General features: G+C 45.2%; 1 protein-coding gene across 1 annotated transcript in view; it reads right to left on the bottom strand.

Annotated features, from left to right (window-relative positions):
• Positions 1 to 20,647, bottom strand: part of PTPRR (protein tyrosine phosphatase receptor type R) — a 132,039-nt gene that overhangs the window by 10,922 nt on the left and 100,470 nt on the right. Inside the window, exons 9-12 of the mRNA XM_046654081.1 lie at positions 20,205 to 20,342; positions 9,946 to 10,056; positions 8,311 to 8,468; positions 4,772 to 4,885 (exon numbers count right to left, since the gene is read on the bottom strand). Of these exons, the coding sequence (XP_046510037.1) occupies positions 4,772 to 4,885; positions 8,311 to 8,468; positions 9,946 to 10,056; positions 20,205 to 20,342 (521 nt within the window). The remainder of the gene's footprint in view (positions 1 to 4,771; positions 4,886 to 8,310; positions 8,469 to 9,945; positions 10,057 to 20,204; positions 20,343 to 20,647) is intronic.

Raw genomic sequence — 20,647 nt, 5'->3', positions numbered from 1 at the left:
AGGCGCCTGACGCACGTTCAGTAGCAGGTGCTTAGTGAGTGTTTGTTGAACAAACGAACAAATGTACGCACCATCCAGCAGGGCCACTCTGTGTGCTTGGCTTAATGCTCTGCGGTCACTATCTTGAAATATTTAACGGTTTTTGAAAACAGGGCCCCACGTTTTCATTTCGCGCTGTGCCCCCGAATTATGCAGCTGATCTTGATGGAGGTGTCCCTTGCTAATGCTCTGCCACTCCCTCTCCAGGCCCCCCACTTTCCCAGTGCCCAGTGCCGTCTCCCAGTCTCCCGGGCTGCGGGGCCTCAGGAGCGCCCAGCCCTGGACCCCTCCCTTCAGTCCCCTTCATCAAACCCACGTTCTGAAGACGTGACGACGTGGGGAGTTCCCCTCGCTCTAGCCACACGCTGGAGAGGCTGGGTCGCCTGCTCAGGTCAGAGCGTCAGCGGCTGAGAAGACAGTCTTCCCACCTCCAGGCTGGACGAACTTGACCAGGGAACGATTCCGTCCACCGAGGACCGGCCCTCGAGCAGCAGAGCCTCAGAGCTTTGCTCTGCACAGACGTCCAGCTCCCTCCAGAGACAGACACTTTGGGAGGAGGCAACTTTCCCGCGTCCCTCAAATTATACCATTACGGCGACTGCTGACGCACCACTCTGTCTATCCATGAGCCGCTCTCATCCACACCTCACACTGTTCTCAAAGTTGCGGTGTCCTTGCATTTCTTTTTAATTGTCAAGGCATCATCCAGGGGACATGTTTTTGCTGGCAGTTTTGTAACAATCGTATCCCCAAAGCCGGTTTACCTTCGTCTCTAACAGTCGAGCCTTTTGAGTTAGAAATCAGAAATCCTGGATTCCAAAGAGGATGACTTTGGGCAAGTTACTTGATATGTTGAATTCTTTGTTTGCTTATAAAAAAAAAAAAAAGATGGCAAGGAATACCTCTTTTCCAACTCTTGGGTTCATTTTGAGGGTTACATGAGGCCTGTGCTTTGAAGACCATGGTGGAGAGACCGTGACCAAAGACACTTCTGGGGTCAAGAGTGCTTTCTGGAATGTCTGAGGACAGACCCAGAACCGAAGGCAAGGACGGCCCTGAGACCAGAGCTGGACATGGCCCGAAGGACTCATGAGGACCGACAGCTGCCAGAGCTGAAAGGTAGACAGTCAGGTTTCCCTTCACCGGCCTGAGTCAAGGACGCAGTCGACGGCGGCCGTCACCTGCACTGGAATTTTAAAACGAAGCATGACCAGAAAAAGCTGAGGAACTGAAGCAAGAGGCAAGAGGGGTGGGGAGAGAAGTTGAATGGGGTCAAGGAAAGGGGGAAGGTTTCTGTTTTGCTTTTCATAATAACTAGAGGAACACACAACAAGGAAAGGAAAATCTATGTTGATCCCGTGACGGAAGGAAGGCAAACGAAAGACCTTTCAAGGAAAGTTCTAAGGAGAGGATCCGTTTCACAAGCAACAGAAGCAGCTGCTCAGAAAGAGTTTACTTAGAAGGATCCTGATTAATAAACCAGTGAGAAGGATTTCGGGACACGTATTGGCAGCAACTCAGATCCGGGGGCTGGGGAGTCCGCAGGCGTTGGAGGAGCCAACAGAGGAGCTGGATGTTTGCAGGGTCCTATCAGCAGTAAAAAGACGAGGCTCATGGGGAGGGAAGGCCAGGCCAAGGCTGGAGTCTCTGACCACTCGCGCTAGGAAGGAAGGCGCTGACGGAGCAGGCATTGTGATACGGTTTAAAAACGCATTTGCACCTCCAGCCACAGCCCAAGGACAATCCAGTGGACTTGACAGTGACTGTGACCTGGAAGTGGAAACACAGGTGGAGGTCAGGCTACAGAAGCAGCGGGTGGTGGGAGGACGGAGGGCGAAGGGCCCAAGTTAAAGACCAATGAGAACAAAACGACCAGGAAGCCCCTTCCTCAGGGCGTTGCTCCAAGGACGGTCGAGCAGGTGCGGAGGCCGTCGGCTCGCGGTCAGTCTAGAGCCATGCAGGCATCTGGGTTTCGTGGAGTTCAGACTGGCCAGCAGGAAGGCAGGGGAGGGGATGTGAACTGCGGTCCTGGGGCACTTGGGGTTTGTGTAGGAGCCTCATTTACAGAAACACAAAGCCGGAGAGAGAAGCCACTGTGGGAGCAGCTCCAGGCTGACTGTGTCCCTTCCCCTGACGCAGGGCCCTCTTCTGGGGAAGGGTGTCCAGGGTCTGAAGTGAAGCCACAGGCCCCGATTCCCGCTGGATGGACGGTACTGGAGGCAAGCAGGGGCCCTCAGGAGACCAAGGGAGCGATCGTATGAGAGGGGGGAGATCAGCGGAGCTGCCCTTCTCAGGCACAACAAGAAAACGGTTTCAGAAGCAGGTACAAGTTGGGGATGGAGGGGGAGGTGGGGAAAGTAGAGACACAGTAAGGAACACGGCTAAGTCCTGCACACGTGCAACCTCAAGACACAGTACTGCAGCCTGTGCAGGATGTATGACAGTTCCAGTTGACAGAGGCCACGTGCACGGATGGGAGCTGTGGGGAACGTGTCCGGTCTACAGAGGCCACGTGCACGGACGGGAGCTATGGGGAATGTCACTGCATGGCTATCTTGTGCCTGGGGCTTTACAAGTTCTCTCTTAATCCTTCCAACAGTACAATGTAGATTCTATCATTACTTCCATTTTCCTGACGGGAAAACCAAGGCCACACTAGCAGGAGATGGTGGGGGCCAGGATGCAAACCCACGCAATCTGTTTCCCGAATCTTTACCACCATGGTCAACAGCCTCAATGAAGCCAGTCGGAATTAAGAGAAAAGAGAGAAGATAAGCTCACAGAGACCTGGGAGCTAATATTTAAAAGGAGACGAGGACTGACAGGGACGGGGAGGGAAAACACCGCCCTGAAAGGGGATTTGAAGGTTTAATTCTTACAGTAACCAAGAGGATAACTGCCCATGAACGTGTGTTGAAGGCTCACCACGCGCCAGGCTCCACTCTAAAAGCCTTATATGTACGATCTCACTGAATTTCCAGAACAATTCTCTTGTCTCTTTTATTGAAATCTCAGACCCCAGCACATGGCAGGTGCTCAATAAATACTTGTCGAGTGAATCTTAAAAGTGCTCTCTCCTTTCAAGAAACTCCAGGTCTTAGGACTGGAGTCCAAGGGGCTCAGGCCCGAGGCCTCTTGTGTTATTACGTCACAGCATTGATCTCTGTCTGAAATCACCCTGTTTGTTTCTCAGCTTTTTTATTTTCTGTCTGTCTCTCCATGTCAGCTTGTAACCCTAGGAGAGCAGAGCCTCACTCACCCTGGTAATGCTGTACCTGCAGCCTCTGGAACCATGCCCTGGGCACAGGAGGTAATTAATAAATATTCTCTGCATGAATAAAGAAGAGAACATTTCAGGGCAGCTCTTCTTGTGCTGCAGCGCGCTGAACTGTGGGGCAGAGGCCCGGCTGCCTACGGCCCAGTGCGGCATCTTTATCTCTGCCTGTTCTCCAGGAGCACCTGTTCCTGTTCCCCGTCACTGACTCATTGTTCACGCACCCAGCTAGGCTCCCTTGTGCAGCGGGGGAGAAGAGAAGTTTCTTGCTCTGTTTTCAAGACATAAACAGAGATCATCACAAAGGTGATCAAACCATCTCTCTATAAAAATGGCTCTTCTACCTCCCTCTCATTAGGATGGCTACTATTAAAAATCCAACAAACAGAATATAATAAGTGCTGGCGAGGATGTGTCGAAGTTGGAATGCTTGTGCACTGTTGGTGGGTCCGTAAATGGTGCAGCTACTGTGGAAAACAGGATGGTAGTTCCTCAAAAACAAAAATAGAATTACTATTGACCCAACAGTCTCATTTCTGAGTACATACTCAAAAGAATCTCAAACAACTATTTGTACACCCATGTTCACAGCAGCATTGTTCACAATAGCCAAAAGGTGGGAGCAACACAAGTGTCCATCGTTGGCTGAACACATAAACAAAATGGGGTATATACATACACAGAACATTACTCAGCCTTAAAAAGGAAGGAAATTCTGATGCACGCTATAACATGGATGAATTTTGAGGATATTATGCTAAGTGAAATAAGTCAATAACAAATAGACAAATACTGTGTGATTCCACTTATATGAGCTACCCAGAGTAGTCAGACTCACAGACACAGAAAGCGAGTGGTGGGTGCCAGGGGCCGTGAGGAGCAAGGGACAGGACATTGTTGTCTAATGGGGATAGAGTTTGCAGGATGAAAAGAGTTCTGGAGATGGTTGCACAACAGTGTGAATGTACTTAACAGGACTGAGCTGTACTCTTAAAGTGGTTAAAATGGTAAATTTTATGTGCATTTTTTCACAGTTAAAAAAACTAGACTGAAAAAAGCAAAAAGATGACTCTTGGTTGTATGATACATGCCCCTCATTTTAAAGGATCAAGATCCTAAAGTGGACGGTTCGGTCAAAGCCAGTGGAGATGCAGAGCACACGCAAAGGAACAGGGGTGAGGACCTCGAAGGACGCACGTCCACCATAAACAGCCCGGGTTGGAGACGACGGGGGAGCGAGCAGGAGCGTTTGGTTTTGGACTCTCGACGGTCCGTGCTGCAATAATTTCTGTCTTGGCTGGCTTTTTAACGTAATGTCTATTCTTAAGCATTTACACAAATCTCTACAGAGATTAGGACCTCGGAGACTGTGATGTTTGGAACGGCAGGCGACCAGATCAGCTGTGCGGGACCGGGCTGCCCTGAGAGGCAGTCTAGCGCGGCTGCGCGGACACTCACCTGTCTATGCGAAGCTGGCAGACGATGTTGAGTGCATCCACAGCGCCTTCCTCTTTCAGCTGTCGACAGCCAATGGATGTGGCAATGAAACAGCCCGTCCTTCCTATGCCGGCGCTGAAAAGGAAAGATGAGGAATGAAAAGAGGAGGAAAAACAGCAGGGACAAAATATCTTCTTTTAAAGGGCACTTAGAATCTGAAATGACAGCTGGAATCAACAGCAGTTGCCAGGAGCTGAGGATCACTCCTCCAGCCCCGCGCTCCATGCTCACCCCACACCGTCTGCTATCACGGGCAGTAGGAGGCGTGGAGTGGAGCGCGATGGGTGGGGGAAACGCGAGGAAGGCACTGTGACGATTCTGCAAAGGACACCTCGAGCTGAATTTAGGTGAGGTGTGGGCACTAGACACGGAGGAAAGACTTAGGCACGTCACAGATGTGAATCTGGAGGATGGGCGTTGAACAGCGAGAAAAGCAAAAAGTCAAAGCAGTCTTCGCTGGGAGGGTGGGGCGACTGGTAGTGCCAGCGACGCCGGGGAGAGTTCTGGAACAGGGCTGGCTGGAGGGAGGGAGAGGCGACCTCGGTCTCAGCTACACTAATGCTGAAGATCCCCGAGAATAACTGAAGATTCGGTTCCATTCAGGAGACAGTGTGGCTGGAGGCACGGATTTCCAAGTCACTACATGCAGGTGGTGCTGTATGGAAACACTGTCTGTCTTAGACGGCTGTCATCCACCTAACAAGACTTTCTCTCTCTCTCTCTTTCTCTGTCTCTCAGCAATTCCAACCACTAATGGTCTTCATGTAAATTTCTCCCAAATCTACATCCAAGTGCCCTAAATTTCTCCTAAGCTCTGGGTTGGCATTCCATCCCTTAGCTGGAACTCCGGATGTTACTATTTTGTACCTGCTTCAGTTCAATGTGTCTAAGCTCAATGTATCTAAAACAGAATTAACTACCTTTTCCCTCAATGGCGTTACCAGTCAGCCACAAGTTTTCCAGCCTAGAAATCTTGGAGCTGTCTTCACATCTCCCCCCTCTCACCTCCCACATTCAATCTGTCACCAATTCTTCCATTTTCCACCTCCACTCAGCTTTTGGGATCCAGGCTCGCCCTCCACAGACTGTGCTCACGTTTTCGACATCTCCTTACTTCATGACTAGCAAACACCTTATGATGGTTCCCTAGCCTCAAGTCTCTCCCTGGACGAATTCGCGATGCACACAGCTGCCAGGTTCATCTTTCTGAAACAGCGGGCTGACCGTATTGCTCTCCACTCGCAGGCTGTAGAGGCTGCCACCAGCTACGGCACCGTGTCTAAGCCCCTGCCACCGTGGTCCCTACCTGCCGCCTGTGGCTGTGACTAACTTCTTACCATACTCCCCATACCTTTCTGCCAATTTTTAATTTACATGAATCATTGCCAAAAACGCCTTTTATTTTCCAGTTTTCCTTTGCGTGTTGGCAATATTTCTTCAGTCAGAAATGCCTTCCCTTTTAAAACCACAAACAAAGGTCACTTTTTAAGATCCTGTTCAGCGTTATTCCAACTTTTAGAGGCTTTCTTCGGTCCTCATTGTTTAAGTTAATCGTTCCCCTCTTGGCACTCAAATAGCACCTGTTTCTCATATTTGGTGCTTATTTCCTACTGAATGTGAGTGCAGAGGAATTCAGAGGTGGAATGAAGTGTCTATAAAGGCTTGTTTCATTGAAGAGAGAGGGTTTGAGCTGCACCCTGCGAATGGCAGGCATTTCGCTTCTCATGACTAAGCGAGAATATTCCACGATGAGAAGACAAAGAGCTGCTGAACAGGCCGCGTGACGTGCGACACCGAGAAGACGAGCTTGGCTTGAAAGGAAAGTTCTTCTACAGAAACAGTGGGAAACAGGACTGGGAAGGTAGGCTGGGGTCTGTAGAGGATCTTGCATGGAAAGCTGAGAGGTCTGAGCTGCATTCTCTACAACAGCGGGACTCTTTTTTTTTTTTTCTTCTGAGAATTTGATGAGAACTATGAACTTTCACTCCCCAGAAAAATTCACATAACTTTATGTACTCAGGTTTGTTCAAGTAATTCAAAGGGGTTCACCGACCCCTGAGTTCATCTATAGACCCCAGGTCAAGAACTTTTCCTCTAGGCAATGGGAGGCCACCGAGAAGCTCTGAGCAGGGGCTCCTGTGATGAGAGAGGGTTTTAGGGACGTGTACAGAGCGGGCCACAGAGGGGTGGTGGTGGGGCGGGGGGAAGTGGGGCGTGTTTGTGCAATTAGCCGACTACTTCTAAAATACACGCTGAGGTCACGAGGGCCCGAACTTGGGTGGTTGGCAGGAAGGACGATTACGGGAGATGCTTTGAAGGCAAAGCCAATCTGGTGACTGATTAGATACGGCGGCTGGAGCTGAGGGGAAGGCCAAAGATAACTGTCGACATTTGCCGTTGAGCGCCTGGAAAAAAGATGGTCTCGTTCTTAGAAACCGCAATCAGAAGGGGAGCAGGATTTATAGGGGAAGCGGCTACTTCATTTTCGATATCCTGAGTGTTTTATGATTTGGGGTGGGGACAGGTCCAGCCCTAAAGCATGGCCAATTAGGCCGTTTTTCCTTGCCCCCAGGCTAAGTTTAGAATGAGGCCTAATGCCAGAAACCAGATAATGATGCCTTTGAATAAATAGACATACAGTAAACTTTATTCTCAATTAAACCACAAAGGTTCAAAAATGAAGGAGGCCAAAATTATAATCTAAAATAATGTATTTTATTTATTAAAGATATCATCATAAGCCGTCTTATAAAACTTATGAGGTTAAACAAACCAAGACAAATTACTTTGAGATAGTATGGAGAATAAATGACTGGTTATGTAAATAACTTCAAAAATATTTGCTCTAGTTTGGGCATTCTAAAAGGAAGACAAGAGGGATGAGATAGCCATTATAAGAGGAGAGCTTCAAGCTAGACAGTAGGAAAGGGTACCACCATGGACATCTGTTTCTTTGTCAGCCTCGCCCCCAGTGCTCCATGTTCTGCTAACAGCACTCGGTTTTCCTTTTGTCGAACTGCCACTTGCCCATTTCCCATTTCGTAAATTTGCTTCCATCTGTTTTTCACGAAGTAACTTTTAAAATAGTTGACTGGTTGTCACCAAACTTGGCATAATAAATATTATCAAGATACAATTCAAGTATAGTTCAGGTGCCATCTTCAGACAACAAAAAAGTCATTGATAATTTTTAAAGAATCTGTCTTTCCTAGTGTATATGAGACGGATGAGACTAAATGAATCAATATAAGTTTCCAGGCAGGGACTGAGTAAGGTTTCCTGTTCTCAAGGTAACTGTTTGCCGAAAATGCCCTAATAATGTCACTTTATTTCTGTGTCATCTTGATCAAGACACAAATATTGGGAAATTAATTAACTTCCATAAATATTTAATTTACCAACAAAGTCACAAGCAGGAAGCAAAACCCAGCTTCCAGCAGCTCCATGCCTTTACAAAGGATAGACAGCCGCTCCGGCAGAAAGGACAGCCCGTGCCTTACCTGCAGTGGACAACCACAGGCCCTCGGCCCGCGGAAGCAACTCTGTCGTCTTCCACATCCAGCATGAGCTGCAGAAGGGGCTGGGCACTGTCTGGCGTCTTGTGATCGGGCCACGAAGTGTACCAGTAATGCTTCACGTGCTGGGTGTGACTTCCTTGCTGAAAACAACAGCAGCCAGCAAATGCCTCATTTACTTGTGAAACTAAAAGCCATCCAAACCACAACACTGAATGCTTTCTATCACTCCCATCCTGATGGCAGCTTATTTCTAGGTGGAAAAAAATCTAGTAAAGTTTTTGCCTGGAGAAAACTTTACTATAAATATCCTGATGTAAAAGTTTGACAGTCTTGCCTCTATTAAATGAGAATGTATATTTAACATAGAAAGTGTGTATGTAACATATGCTAAGTTACATTTGTAAGTTATAAACAAAATTGTGGATGAAAATGTAGTCATGAAAGACTTGGGATATAGTATGTTTCCCGCTCTTTATAAACATTTTAACCAATATAAGAACACAATTTTATATTCCATTATGCTAATGCTCCTACACTCATCCTCAATTCCAGTTTTTTTCCTGAGGAAGATTCACCCTGAGCTAGCATCTGTGACAATCTTCTTCTATTTTTTGTATGCAGGTCACCACCACAGCATGGCTGCCAAGAGGTGTAGGTCAGTGCCTGGGGACCGAACCCAGGCCACTGAAGTGGAGCGCAGCAAATTTAATCACCACGCCACCAGGGCCAGCCCCCCAATTCCAGTTTTAACAGCAGTGAGAAGTCCCATAGTCAAGGAGCTTCAAGCGGTCCCTAGGTTGAAACTGCTTCGGGCGGGGTCCATGCACATCAACTCAACCCCGTACCCGGCTGGGGGCCCGGCCTGGACCAGGTTCCGGAGAACAGGAGTCGACAATCAGGTTTTGGTCAGTGCGTCCTTCCCCGAACTTCCTGCTGAAACCCTCAGTGCTGCCCTGTTCCTGCCCTTTCTTGGTGGCGATCCCGCCCCAGCAGCGAGGCCCTCGACTGGCCTGGAGCCTGTGGGACGACTGCTCTCTGGGAGCAAACACAATCCCATGGCAACGATCCTCCGCGTCTGCTGCCCGAGACTTAAATAAGACAAGTTTTCTGTGACAGCATCCAGTCTGGGGAAGTCCCTATAAATGACTGTAACTCGAGTTTGGGAGGCTCTCATCCACACCTCGGGCTCGTCTTCCCTCCCACGGCCACCCACGGGGCAGACTCTCTCCTTCAGTTTCCAGGCTTCACTTAAAGCTGCTGAGACCAAAGTGACATTAAAAGGAAAAAATCATCACGGTAAAGTCTCCAGCATGAGCCTTTAGTTAAAGGCGTTTGGAAGGTTAAATCAGAGCTGTTTTATTTATGCAAACTAGACCATAACCTCCTTCTTAGTGAATTTCCTTAATGCCTACTTACATTAATTTAATTATCCCACACACTGACTGTAGCTGACAGCAAAGAAACCCACGAGGGAGTGGTTACAGTTGCTCTTTGATCTCAGCAATCTCTAACTTGTTTACGTTGACTCTGTAGCACTGACTGAGATAAATATTGAAGGTGGAAACGTCCTCCTCGACATCAGCCCCTTCGCAGCCAGCTATAGCGACATGCTCTCACCTTTAAGACAAGGTTCCGAACGGTGTAGTTGTCACATTCGTTTACGCTGATGACCAGAACCTCAACTTTCCCATAGATGCCCCTCTTTTCCGGCCAGTAGAGCACACACTTCTGGAGGGGGTTAAGAAGGACAAGGTGAATACTGATGGTTTGCGTTGGTCTTGGGGTACTTTTCACCCAAGCATCTCAGAAGTTTTTATTTAATTAATTTTAAAAAATCAACTGTCAAGTTTACAATGTTGTAGATGTGCGTACACCGTTGAAACACTGTCCATTCTAAACAGGTGGTTTTTATGGGCTGTAACTTATATCTCAATCACGTTTTTTAATAAGCTATCAGTGTTGCCTATGCATGTCAAACACCATTGCTACTAAGCTCATAAAAATAGGATTAAAGCAAAATTTCCCAAACTTCACAGAGAAATTAAGAACTACTTAAAAAATTAATTAAAAAATTAAGAATTAAGAAATTAAGATTCAAATAGTAGAGTTTATCCTGTGATGACTAGAAACAAAGGGAAGTTCTCCCATAGTGACAGGGGCAAGCCACTTTGTCCTGCCTCGTCAAATGGAAGCGCCTAAGAAGAGCATCTGTGATGTGCCAGGTGCCACTGCAGAATTTCCCTTGTGTGCGAGGCTGACGCAGTGACCGTCAATACACCTGCGGGATTATATTTCCCAGGACCAGTGGTCTGTTCACCTACGGGGTCCATTGAAATAAATGTATAACAAAATTATCTAAAAAATACTTTTATAATGGATCCTCTTTCAAGGGTTTAATGGGCAAAAATAGTTATATTGCAAGTCAGGCAATATAATACAATAGTTAAGGTGCAAGCTTTGCAGTCAGAGAGCCTGGGTCCAAATTTTGGTTCCACCATTTATTAGCTGTGAGTCCATAAACAACATGCTTAATCTCTCTGGCCTCAGTTTCCTCCAGATTTAATACGCGGAAAGCTCTTAGGACAAAGTCAGCACTCACTCAAACGTGTTATTATTATTGTTGTCGTTATATTTTACATCTACTGGGTGATGGAATGCATTTTTGATCTAAAGTGATTAGATCATTACTTAATTATGCATTAAATGTTATTATTATATCCAACCTACATTACTAAAGGAAAACTACAAAATGAGATTCAAGTACACACATAAACCCATATTATTCACTATTTTGCCTTTTAAACAATTGCAAAAGAACTTTTTTTACACCACATATTTTAATGATTAAGAATGTAAAGTGTGAAATTTGATGCTTTATTTTGACTGCCCAGGAAAGCATGTAATTTTAGAAATATTAAAATATAAAATATGCTTAAATAAAACTTGCTATTTTCTTCCAAGCACACAGGCACATATATAGAGAAATTCCTTCCCTTGTTGCCTTCATCCAGGACATTTTAGGAATCAGGACACTTGTGTCTTCACATCTAAGTCAAAGGCAGATGACCCCCCTTAAAAAATAAGCACTTACGGATTCAAGACAGCAGCACGAGAACCACAGACCCACAGCACTGAAGGAAGGACATGCAGGGCGTCAGAAACACACCTCGGGCCTCCACCACGCCAGTGAACAGCTGTCTACACGCCAGAAACGGCACTCGCCTGCTGGACTCACTATTGCTTCCACCCATTACAACAAAAACACACTCACATCCTCCAGTTGTGGTCCTTTTCCCAGCAAAGCAAATCCTTTCACCTCCATTTACACAACTCCCCACACCCCAGACTGTCAGGCAATCAGGCTACAGGCTGAGTCTGGCTCATATAACGCAAACATTAAGAAAAGAAACCTTTGAAAAACAGAGCAATTTATTTCCCTCCTCATTCGTGAGCTGTCAAAGGTTTAAAATTTCCCCGGTTTGTTAGAGATAATCATACTAACCAATTTGCCTCGTTTCTTTCAACAGAGCATCAATTATTTCGCTGCAAGACCCGAGCTACTGTGTATCTGAAAACCCATGCCTCCCAGATGAATCCAAGAAGAGTGACAAGGCACCTCGAGTCAGGCAGTGAGCAGAGAAAGCATCGTTCAGTGGTCCAGTGGTCCGGCGTATGCACCCCGCTGACCACGGTCAGACCTGAGCTGCAGGCCCCTATTTGGGAAGGTGGCTCTCGAAACTGGTAGGAAAAGCCAGGAGGCAGGAGCTCGCAGCCTGCACCCTGACTCTCCCAAGCCTCAACAGCCTGTGCACCTACTTGATAAAGGGAAGTGCTGCTCACTTCTCTCCCGAGCTTGCCGGGGACCTTTTGAATGTTTTTCTTGACTCTTTACCAAAAATGCAATTGGCAGCCAGTTCCCAGTAGACAATGCCGTGTGACTCGTTCATTCAAACAACCCTTAATTAGCATGCCATCTCCTTTCTGAGATACAATAGCTTATTTTTACACGCTGAATACGTTTCTCTCCCTTTTAGGAGAGCGTAGAAAAAGAGACCAGATAAGTGTGGTGCTTTTGAACACGAAGGGGGAGAGCAGCAAATGGAATCATTCCTGGGAGCACAAGTTCACCTTCAAGTATTTTTGAGAACTGCTTTTTAGGTTTCTTCACTGCGGTGCTAACAATGACATGAAAGAGGCAGAGAATGCAAGGAAGGACAACGCTCTCCTGCAGATAATGCTGTGGAACCACACTAATTGTAGGTGATTCAAAAGAGCATGCTATCTAGCTGAACATAGCCCCAAATTGTCACTCTTCTTCTGCTAACCTTTCAGTAAAATTATCTATACGTTCTAAGAGTTCATAATTTGGAGGAGAAAGAGCATTTCAGAGGGTCACATGTGTCTTGTGCAAACAAACCGTTAGCCGACCCTGACTGTAAAGATTCTGGGCATCAACCAGTTCTGCACAATCTGTGCTCCACAGCAGACGTCGAAGGCAGTGCACAGCAAAGCCAACTCCTATTTTTATGACCTTCCCTCTGGCCTCCACCGCATTAGGGCTGTTTGTGTGTAAAGAAGCTAGTAGTTTAGTGGCCTGGAAAAAAAATCTATTTTTAAGTTACTTTCTTTTAAAATTCTATGCATTTAAAATCAAAGAGATCTTGCTTTTCAAGCTAAAGGCATGTGTCGTCACATGAGAAGTGGCTCTAAACACATAGAGAAGAGGGTCAGCTCTGTCTGGGCTCCATTAGCATCTGAAGAGGACAGAATGGGGCAGACCGCCCGCAGCTATTATTATTGCTGTCACTGTCACTCCTGGTGTTCCAGCTGAATATTACTAACATTGGTGCAGCAATTTAGTATCAACGCGTCTTCACCAACATTTCGTTAATCCCTTTCACGGTCATCTGAGTCACGTAGAGCAGGCGGTAAGTATAATAATAATAATAATAATTATCAATCATTTTACAGCAGAAGAAACTGAAGCCCAGGGCTTTTGGTAGGATCTCTGGGAAAATTCCCTTGGGGGCTAGGACCCTCTGAGCAAATATCACTTTATTAATTCAACTTTCCGTCGTTGATTTCTGCACTGTCTCTTACCCAACACGCTCCCTTCCCTCTGTGAAGATGCTAGTGCTCCTGGACGCTGAGCACCCTCGGGCCCCGCGCACTGATCCCAGGAGTCGTGTTGTCTCTGCTGGGTCGTGTGCTCACTAACCAGTATTTATACTCAAACCTCTTCATGGCAGTTGTACAAGTTGTTAAAGTCTGATAATTTAATTAAGCGTTACATGAATCAATAGACCATTAGGGTGAGAAGAAAAAAAGTTGTTCTGAGATAATTGCATAAGTTGAATAAGTTTTCCAGTGGGAAAAAAGTGCATTGGGAAAGAAAACTGTGGTCAAATCAGGTTCAGTGAGGCCGATGTAGAAGTTAGAGCAGAGTCTGACGACCTAGACGGACCCTGTGCTCATGTTGTCACAAACTTTCCGTATTCTCTCTCGTCTCAAAGAAACTGAAATGGGAAATTTTAATGATACATAAAGTGCAGGATTTACATGAGCTCTGTGATCTGGAGCTCCAGCTTCAGACCAATCCTCAGAAGAAAAAAGACAGTCCTGTAATAAAATAATGAACACGTTTTTTGTTTTTCTGAGGAAGACTGGCCCTGAGCTAACATTCGTGCCCACCTTCCTCTACTTTATATGTGGGACGCCTGCTACAGCATGGCTTGATGAGCGGTGTGCAGGTCTGCCCCGGGATCTGAACTCATGAACCCTGGGGCTGTCGAAGCAGAGTGTGCGAGCTTAACCGCTGCACCACTGTGCAGACCCCCATGAACAAATTTTAATATGAACAAATGTACATGTTTTAGGATAAAATGAAACCTTGTTTTTGTGTGTGTGTGTGATTCCCTACTCTGACTTATTTGAGTAACTGTGTCAACTTTCTGATTAACCTTGTCAACTTCTAACCACAGGTAGGAGAGGCTCAGCGGTTGAGCACAGCCCAGCAGATTCACAATTCAGGTGCCAGCGACATTGGGAATAGAAGCGTGTTTGAAAGCAGGCTGCGTGTTTTGCTTGGGGGCTGTCAGCCTCTGCAGTTCTGGCTGCCCTCACTCGCTCCGGCAGCATCGCCGTCAAAGCCCAGGTCGTGGAGGAAATGGGACTAGGCTGCTGGGCGGTGCTGGGCCCACTGCCCCTCTGGACGTTATAGTGTCCCATTCTGGTCCTCCAGGAAGTCAGGGGTCTCCGCTGTCCACACGCCAGGCTGGCCTCCAATGTCGCCCTCCCTGAGCTGGTCTGGACGGATGCTCTGGCTATGGGACTTGGTTTGCTCTTCTCCCATTCTTGGTACCAGGCATGAGTCCCTTGTCCACCTCACACCGCTACTCCTTGCCCTTCTCAAATCCCAACCCTGTCCCCTGCCACCAAGCCTACTCCTGGTAGACAGACTACATGATGTCACTCTAGTTCAAGAACACCTTTACGGCTCCCTACTGCCTGTACAATGAAGCCCAGAGGGGTTTTTTTTAGCATAGTCCTACATTCTCCCACACAGTTTAACCCTCCAGCCTCATCTCCCTTCTCTCCCATGGCGCTGCCTATGCTCAAGCCACATCAAACTCTTGCACTCATCGTGCCGTGTGGCTCGTGTCTGAGTTCCAGCTGTCACATGGCCTGGATTATGTTCCCTTGTGTACCTACTCACTCTATGGGGCCCTGCTGAGAAGCTGGAAGGCACCACATGAGCTATTTGGCCAAATAAATGTAATTAAAATCAATCTTGTCTACAATTTTTTCAGATAGAGAAAGGAAGAAGGGAAAATTCAAAATATGATGTCTTTATTTGGATTTTTCAGGTTAAACTGTTTGCAAAATGCTGAACAGGTCAATGGGCAAAATGGAGTTTATGAGTATGGAAGTCACAGAGCTTAGCTCGGAGGAAAGAAGCATGAAAAAACCGAGAAAGAAGACAGCCGTGTTACACACTAGAGAGAAGTATTTTGTTAGGCCAAATCACCAAGCGACCGCCTCACTTTGTGAAAAATAAATTCGGCGTCTGGCTGCTCCCTGAGGCCAACAGCAGGTCACTTGCCTTCTGCTGTCTTGCGTCCTTATCTGGCCCATTATTAAGTTGGGGCAACGAATAAGCAAAACAAACCTGGATGAAAATTTGAACTCCACTACTCATTAATTTTGAGGTTTTAGGCAAATGGTTTAACCTCTCTGAGTTTCGGGTTTCTTGTCCGTAACGTAGGGACAGTAAAACCTGCTTTGTGGAGTAAGAGTGAACTTAGCTGAATTTACGGATGAACTATGCTTAGCACATACATTCAATAAACGGGCGTGGGTAGAAAGCGTCTTGCACAGCACACAGAGCATGATTGTCATTTATAGCTGCTTCCTTTCTTTCCTGGAAAGGGACAAGGCGCGGTGAGCGACCCCGGGGCGGCCTGAGGACTTTAGACATGCACAGTCGCTTCTTGTCATTTTTGGACGCATCTAACTCCAGCTTTGCAGGTTTTGGCCACTGTGTCTTCCCCAGTGACGAAATAGTTCACGTAAAAAAGTTTGAACACTGTGTTTTCCATGTTCTCTTTCTTTCAAGAGCAACTCCTTTCTTCTTGAGATTCCTCTAAATTAAGGAACTCAAACTTACCAGCAATAAAATCTCTTCTCCTGTCTTCCAATATAAGATAACTAACTTCTCAGCTCTATTTAAAAAATTTTTTGTTGTTTATTCTTATTCTATAAAAAGTGAGTATGAGAATATCGGGATTACTAAGAGCTGGTAGTTATTCATTTATTTATTTATTAGAAAGGTTCATAAAAATACAAAGCCTGGGAATTTCTAAAGATAACTCCACCTTCATTTTTTTTTTGAGGAAATGATTTTTGTCTATTCCAAACAATGACGCTTAACACAATTGAAAGTTGGCACATTCTTGGTAAACAGCATTTTCCGGGCAGTGTGAAGTCTACTGTGTATTTCTTTTGAGCCAGACTTCTCCATATCATTTTGATCTGTAAAATGTCAAAGTTTCCTCTCCAGTATTATATTTACATCTTGGGAGAGTCTGGTCAGAAAGAAATTTTTATTTTAATTTATGAGTAATCAACAATAAAAAATGTCAAGGTCTTTATTGCAATATTGGGGATTATGACTGGCCAAAGGAAAAGCATATAGCAAATTACACGTTGATAAATGTGTAACATAATATATTTGACTTTGATATTTCCAGAAGATATATTCCAGACATTTAAAAAGAAAAGAGGCTAAAAATAGTTTAAAAAACCAAAAACCTCTCCAATTTCTGAATTATGCGGCCAAAAAGAAAAATAAAAACTTTGATCACCCTTTAATGTGGGTATTATTTCAAAAAGAAATTCTAGCTCTCAACAGATCCACTTGGCTCTCCTATGGAGAACGTGAATTCTGAGAACGGTCCCAAGAGGTCAGCTCCAAGGACGATGCCTGGAAAGGAAAGAGCGAGATGGCCTCTGCTCCTCTGCAGACTCAGAATGGAGCTCTGAGCACTGCCAGTGGGCCAGCTCAGCCTCACTTGGAAACACGTGTTTATCTCTTACGGCAGTTCTGTTAGAATGGCAGCCTTGGTCTTAGGGACAGAGGAGAAGAATTTCTGTCTCTTGGGGCCTTGGCACATTCGCCAGTTGCTCGTATCATCCTCATTGCACTTCAAAATATGTCGCACGTCCCTCAACCTCTAGACGATGCTTTCCGACTAACCAACACCTCAGCTTCTTCCGTCCTGGTGAAATCCTGATTCAAGAAGCTAAAGCAGTAAAGGTATATTTCTGACTTTTTCTATAAAAGAGAACAAGCATATCGCAAGATTCGAGGATTGACATGCTCAAATCAACAAAATTTATAGTTTAGCTTAGGTGGTTCCTACAACCCACTCTGTAACCTTGTGAGATATGGTTCCACGTGTGCTTTCCCAGGGTTAGTCCTTAATAAATATGCAACACTGACAAGTGAGTAATGTTTTCTGTGGATAATATTTATTTGTTTCAAAATGTTTCTATAACTAGATAAATTACAGTGCTTTTTCTATGTTGATTGTACATGATTTTATTTTTAATTGAAGAAGAAATAGAATTAGTAACAATAGAATGAATGTGTTTTGAGAAAACACATACATCCTGACAACCTATTCAGAAAATTATAACTGAAACCAAAGTGGGCAGAAGGAACGCATTCTGCTCAGATCCAGGAAATGTCGCTAAATCCTGCCTGAGCTCTGGCTCGTCAATTACTTTCTTTCATCCCTTTGTAGGTCTGTTTCTGCTGATTTTTGGCCCTTGTTGTCGCTATTGAGAAGCCATTTCTTAGTCACTCTGGTTGTTAAAATTGTTTCTGTAGCGTTTTTCACATCCACAGATGTGTCTACTTGTGGATTTACTGTTACTTGTCCAGCCTAGGATTTATTGTGCTTTTCAGATCTGAGAACTCATGTCTTTCATCAGTTTTGGAAAATCCTAGCCATTATTTCCTCAAATAATACTTCTTTTTTTACATTCTCCTTTTTCTTCTTCTAAAACATCCACTAGACATATATTGGACATTTAAATAGTGTCCTCTATGTGTCAAACTCTCTTTCATATTTTTGGTCCTTTTGAGGTTCTAGCTAATTTCCTTAGTTCTATTTTTTAATCAGGTATTTGTTTATCCAGCTGTGTCCAGCCTGCCATTAAACTTGTCTAAGTGAGGTGGGTTTTTTTGGTTCATTTTGATGTCTATATAACATTTATTACTAGGACCCTTTAGTTTATTTTTGTCTTCCTAGTCTTTTCTGATAGGAACCTGTTCCTTTGTCAAGTTTTTTATTTTATATTTTGTGTGCTTCATTATGAAAAATACAGCCTACATTTATAGTTTCTATTATTTTAATTTCTTGCGGATCTGTTTCTACTGTTTGTTGCTTCTGATTTTTCCTTATGCTGTTTATTTACTTGCATGTCTCGTAATTTTGGCTTGCAAGCTTATGTTTGGCTGGGCTTTCTCTGTTGAAATCCTGGGAAGTATATGCGGAGAGTGTGCACATCCATCCGGCAAGTGTCTGCCTTTGTTTCTGTAAAGTGCCACAGGGCGTCTCCAACCGGATTACTTTTTATACTGATCACTCCACTTGGCATTTCCTGGCTTTTGAATCCTAAATACTCAGGAGAACCTTTTGGTTCATCCCGTGGGAACCCAGAGGCAGACAGATAACTTCTGGCCGCAGTCCTGCTGGGAGGCAGCTCATTTTCAGGTCCACCTTTCTCTGCAGGAGTCGTCCTACCCCTGATGTCAGGGAGGGTCTCAGCCCCAGCTCCTGGCTCCTGTGAGCCCCAAGCTCTGTCTCCGGTTCTCGAGTTCTCATTAAAACACAAAAACCCGTCATTCTCTGGTTTTATGCTTTTTGTTCAGTTTTTGACCGCTGGGATTTCCTTTACTTTGTCTTCTTCAAGCTCTGCTAAGCATACTATTTCATATTTTACTCAGGATGACTGGTTTGTAATGGGAGGTTTTTCGGGTTACCCAGGCTGCTGTATTACACGAGGTCTAGGGTATATATACACAGAGAGTATACCTTTTAAACCCGAAGAATCTTTTCCCACCATGAAGGAACAGTGTCACAGATATTAAACTATGGTGCAGGAATTATCAGTGGCTTCATATGTTGACTGGGAGTGGGCGAAACAGCTGAGAATATTAGGGGTTATTTTTACTATGCCACTTCAGGCTTTCATATAAGATTCATAGAAATGCATTTACTTAGTAAGCCATATACTTAATTAAGTATATAACTTCATCTACTGGCCAAAAACATATTGTTTTTTCCAGGATAAATTTCAGAAAAAAATCCTTCATCTATTGTAGCAAAAAATGGAAGAAAACAACAAACTTTAAAAAACTGAAAGTTGCCATTTGTGAGCCCGGATTTGCTTGAGAAGCAGTAGGATCAAACTGCAGTCAAGGGTTATAACTCCCCAAAGGGGTACAAGGACAGCTAGGCTTTCTGAAATTTCTGTCATCATGACGAAGGTCAGGTAGTAATTTTGACAAGAAAACGAACACCAATGTGACTAAAGTCAGACTGTAAATTATCCCAATAAGATGCTCTAACATGCAAGCAGCACACAGGACAGCATCCTTGGGAATTGCACGATTTCATTTTATGATGCAAAATACAGAATGCGTGTTCTGTCAGCTGGATCCTTAGAGGAGACCACTAGTGTGGAAACGGAGTCAAATTTTGTCTCTTTCTTGGATTCCTTGTTATGAAGATATTGAGAACGTTGGTTCGTGTTTGTATCTTCCTTCAAATCTCACTGTCTCTGAGACCGCCTGCCCCACGGGATGCTCTGGCTCCCTCCCTCTCCCATCCCTGATCCTCCCCGCTCTTCCCCTATGGCATTTATCCCTTCTAACAGGCCATGTTTTTATGAATTTTGTTGTCTTGTGTCTGTCTCCTCCCACTAGAGAGTTAAAATCGACCAAGGGCAGGAATCTCCTTGTGTTCTGTTTCCTAACATACTGGCAACAACTAAAGCTGTCCTGTCACATACGAGGCACTCAAAAACTAGATGAGATATAAATGAATAAATTTTTATTTCCCACCTATAAATCCAAGTGCTAACTCATGGCCTCTCGTTTCCTTACAAAGACATGTGGGTGCAAATGGGACACGTGCATGCAATATATTGATTTATCTGAAAGAAAGTCGCTGCTCATAGAGCAACACCAATGGCCAGTTTTCAGAAGCATAAAGTGACCCAGCCTTTAAATCTGTTGTTAGGTATGTGGCAATTTCCTTAGACAACATAGAAAATATGGGGTGTTCGGACTTGGGTAAAGGTCATACCTCATTTTTTTCTTTGAGTTTTGTGATCATAACGATCACGGGACTGTCCTCCTGCCAAACCATCTGCCAGAAGTCGTTCACGGTGTTGATCATGGGGCCCTGTGTGGCGATGAACGCTTTCTCCTCGCCTCTGTAGCCCTAGTTTGAGTAAAGAGACAAAAATATTGGCTTTGAGGTTCACGTCTTGAGCTGAAAGGTGAAAGGTCTTTAGAACAAACAGCTCTGCTCCTCCCAAAGCGGCCCAGATCCCTCGGCTTCATTGATTCCAGCACCAGAGCTCATGCGGCTGTTCTCCTGGAATGTCAGCATCTCATACGGTACTGAGGGTCCCAGTGCTCAGTCCTCCCGGAGCCCCCGTGTGGCGCCTGGAGCCGCCGACGCCCAGGAAGGGAAGATCACCACAGAGGACCCACTGCCAGTGTTGTACGACTAAGTAAATGAAA

The sequence above is a fragment of the Equus quagga genome, chromosome 1 (genome assembly GCF_021613505.1).
Source record: "Equus quagga isolate Etosha38 chromosome 1, UCLA_HA_Equagga_1.0, whole genome shotgun sequence".
Lineage (NCBI taxonomy): Eukaryota > Metazoa > Chordata > Mammalia > Perissodactyla > Equidae > Equus > Equus quagga.
This window is presented reverse-complemented; position numbering and strand designations above follow the sequence as displayed.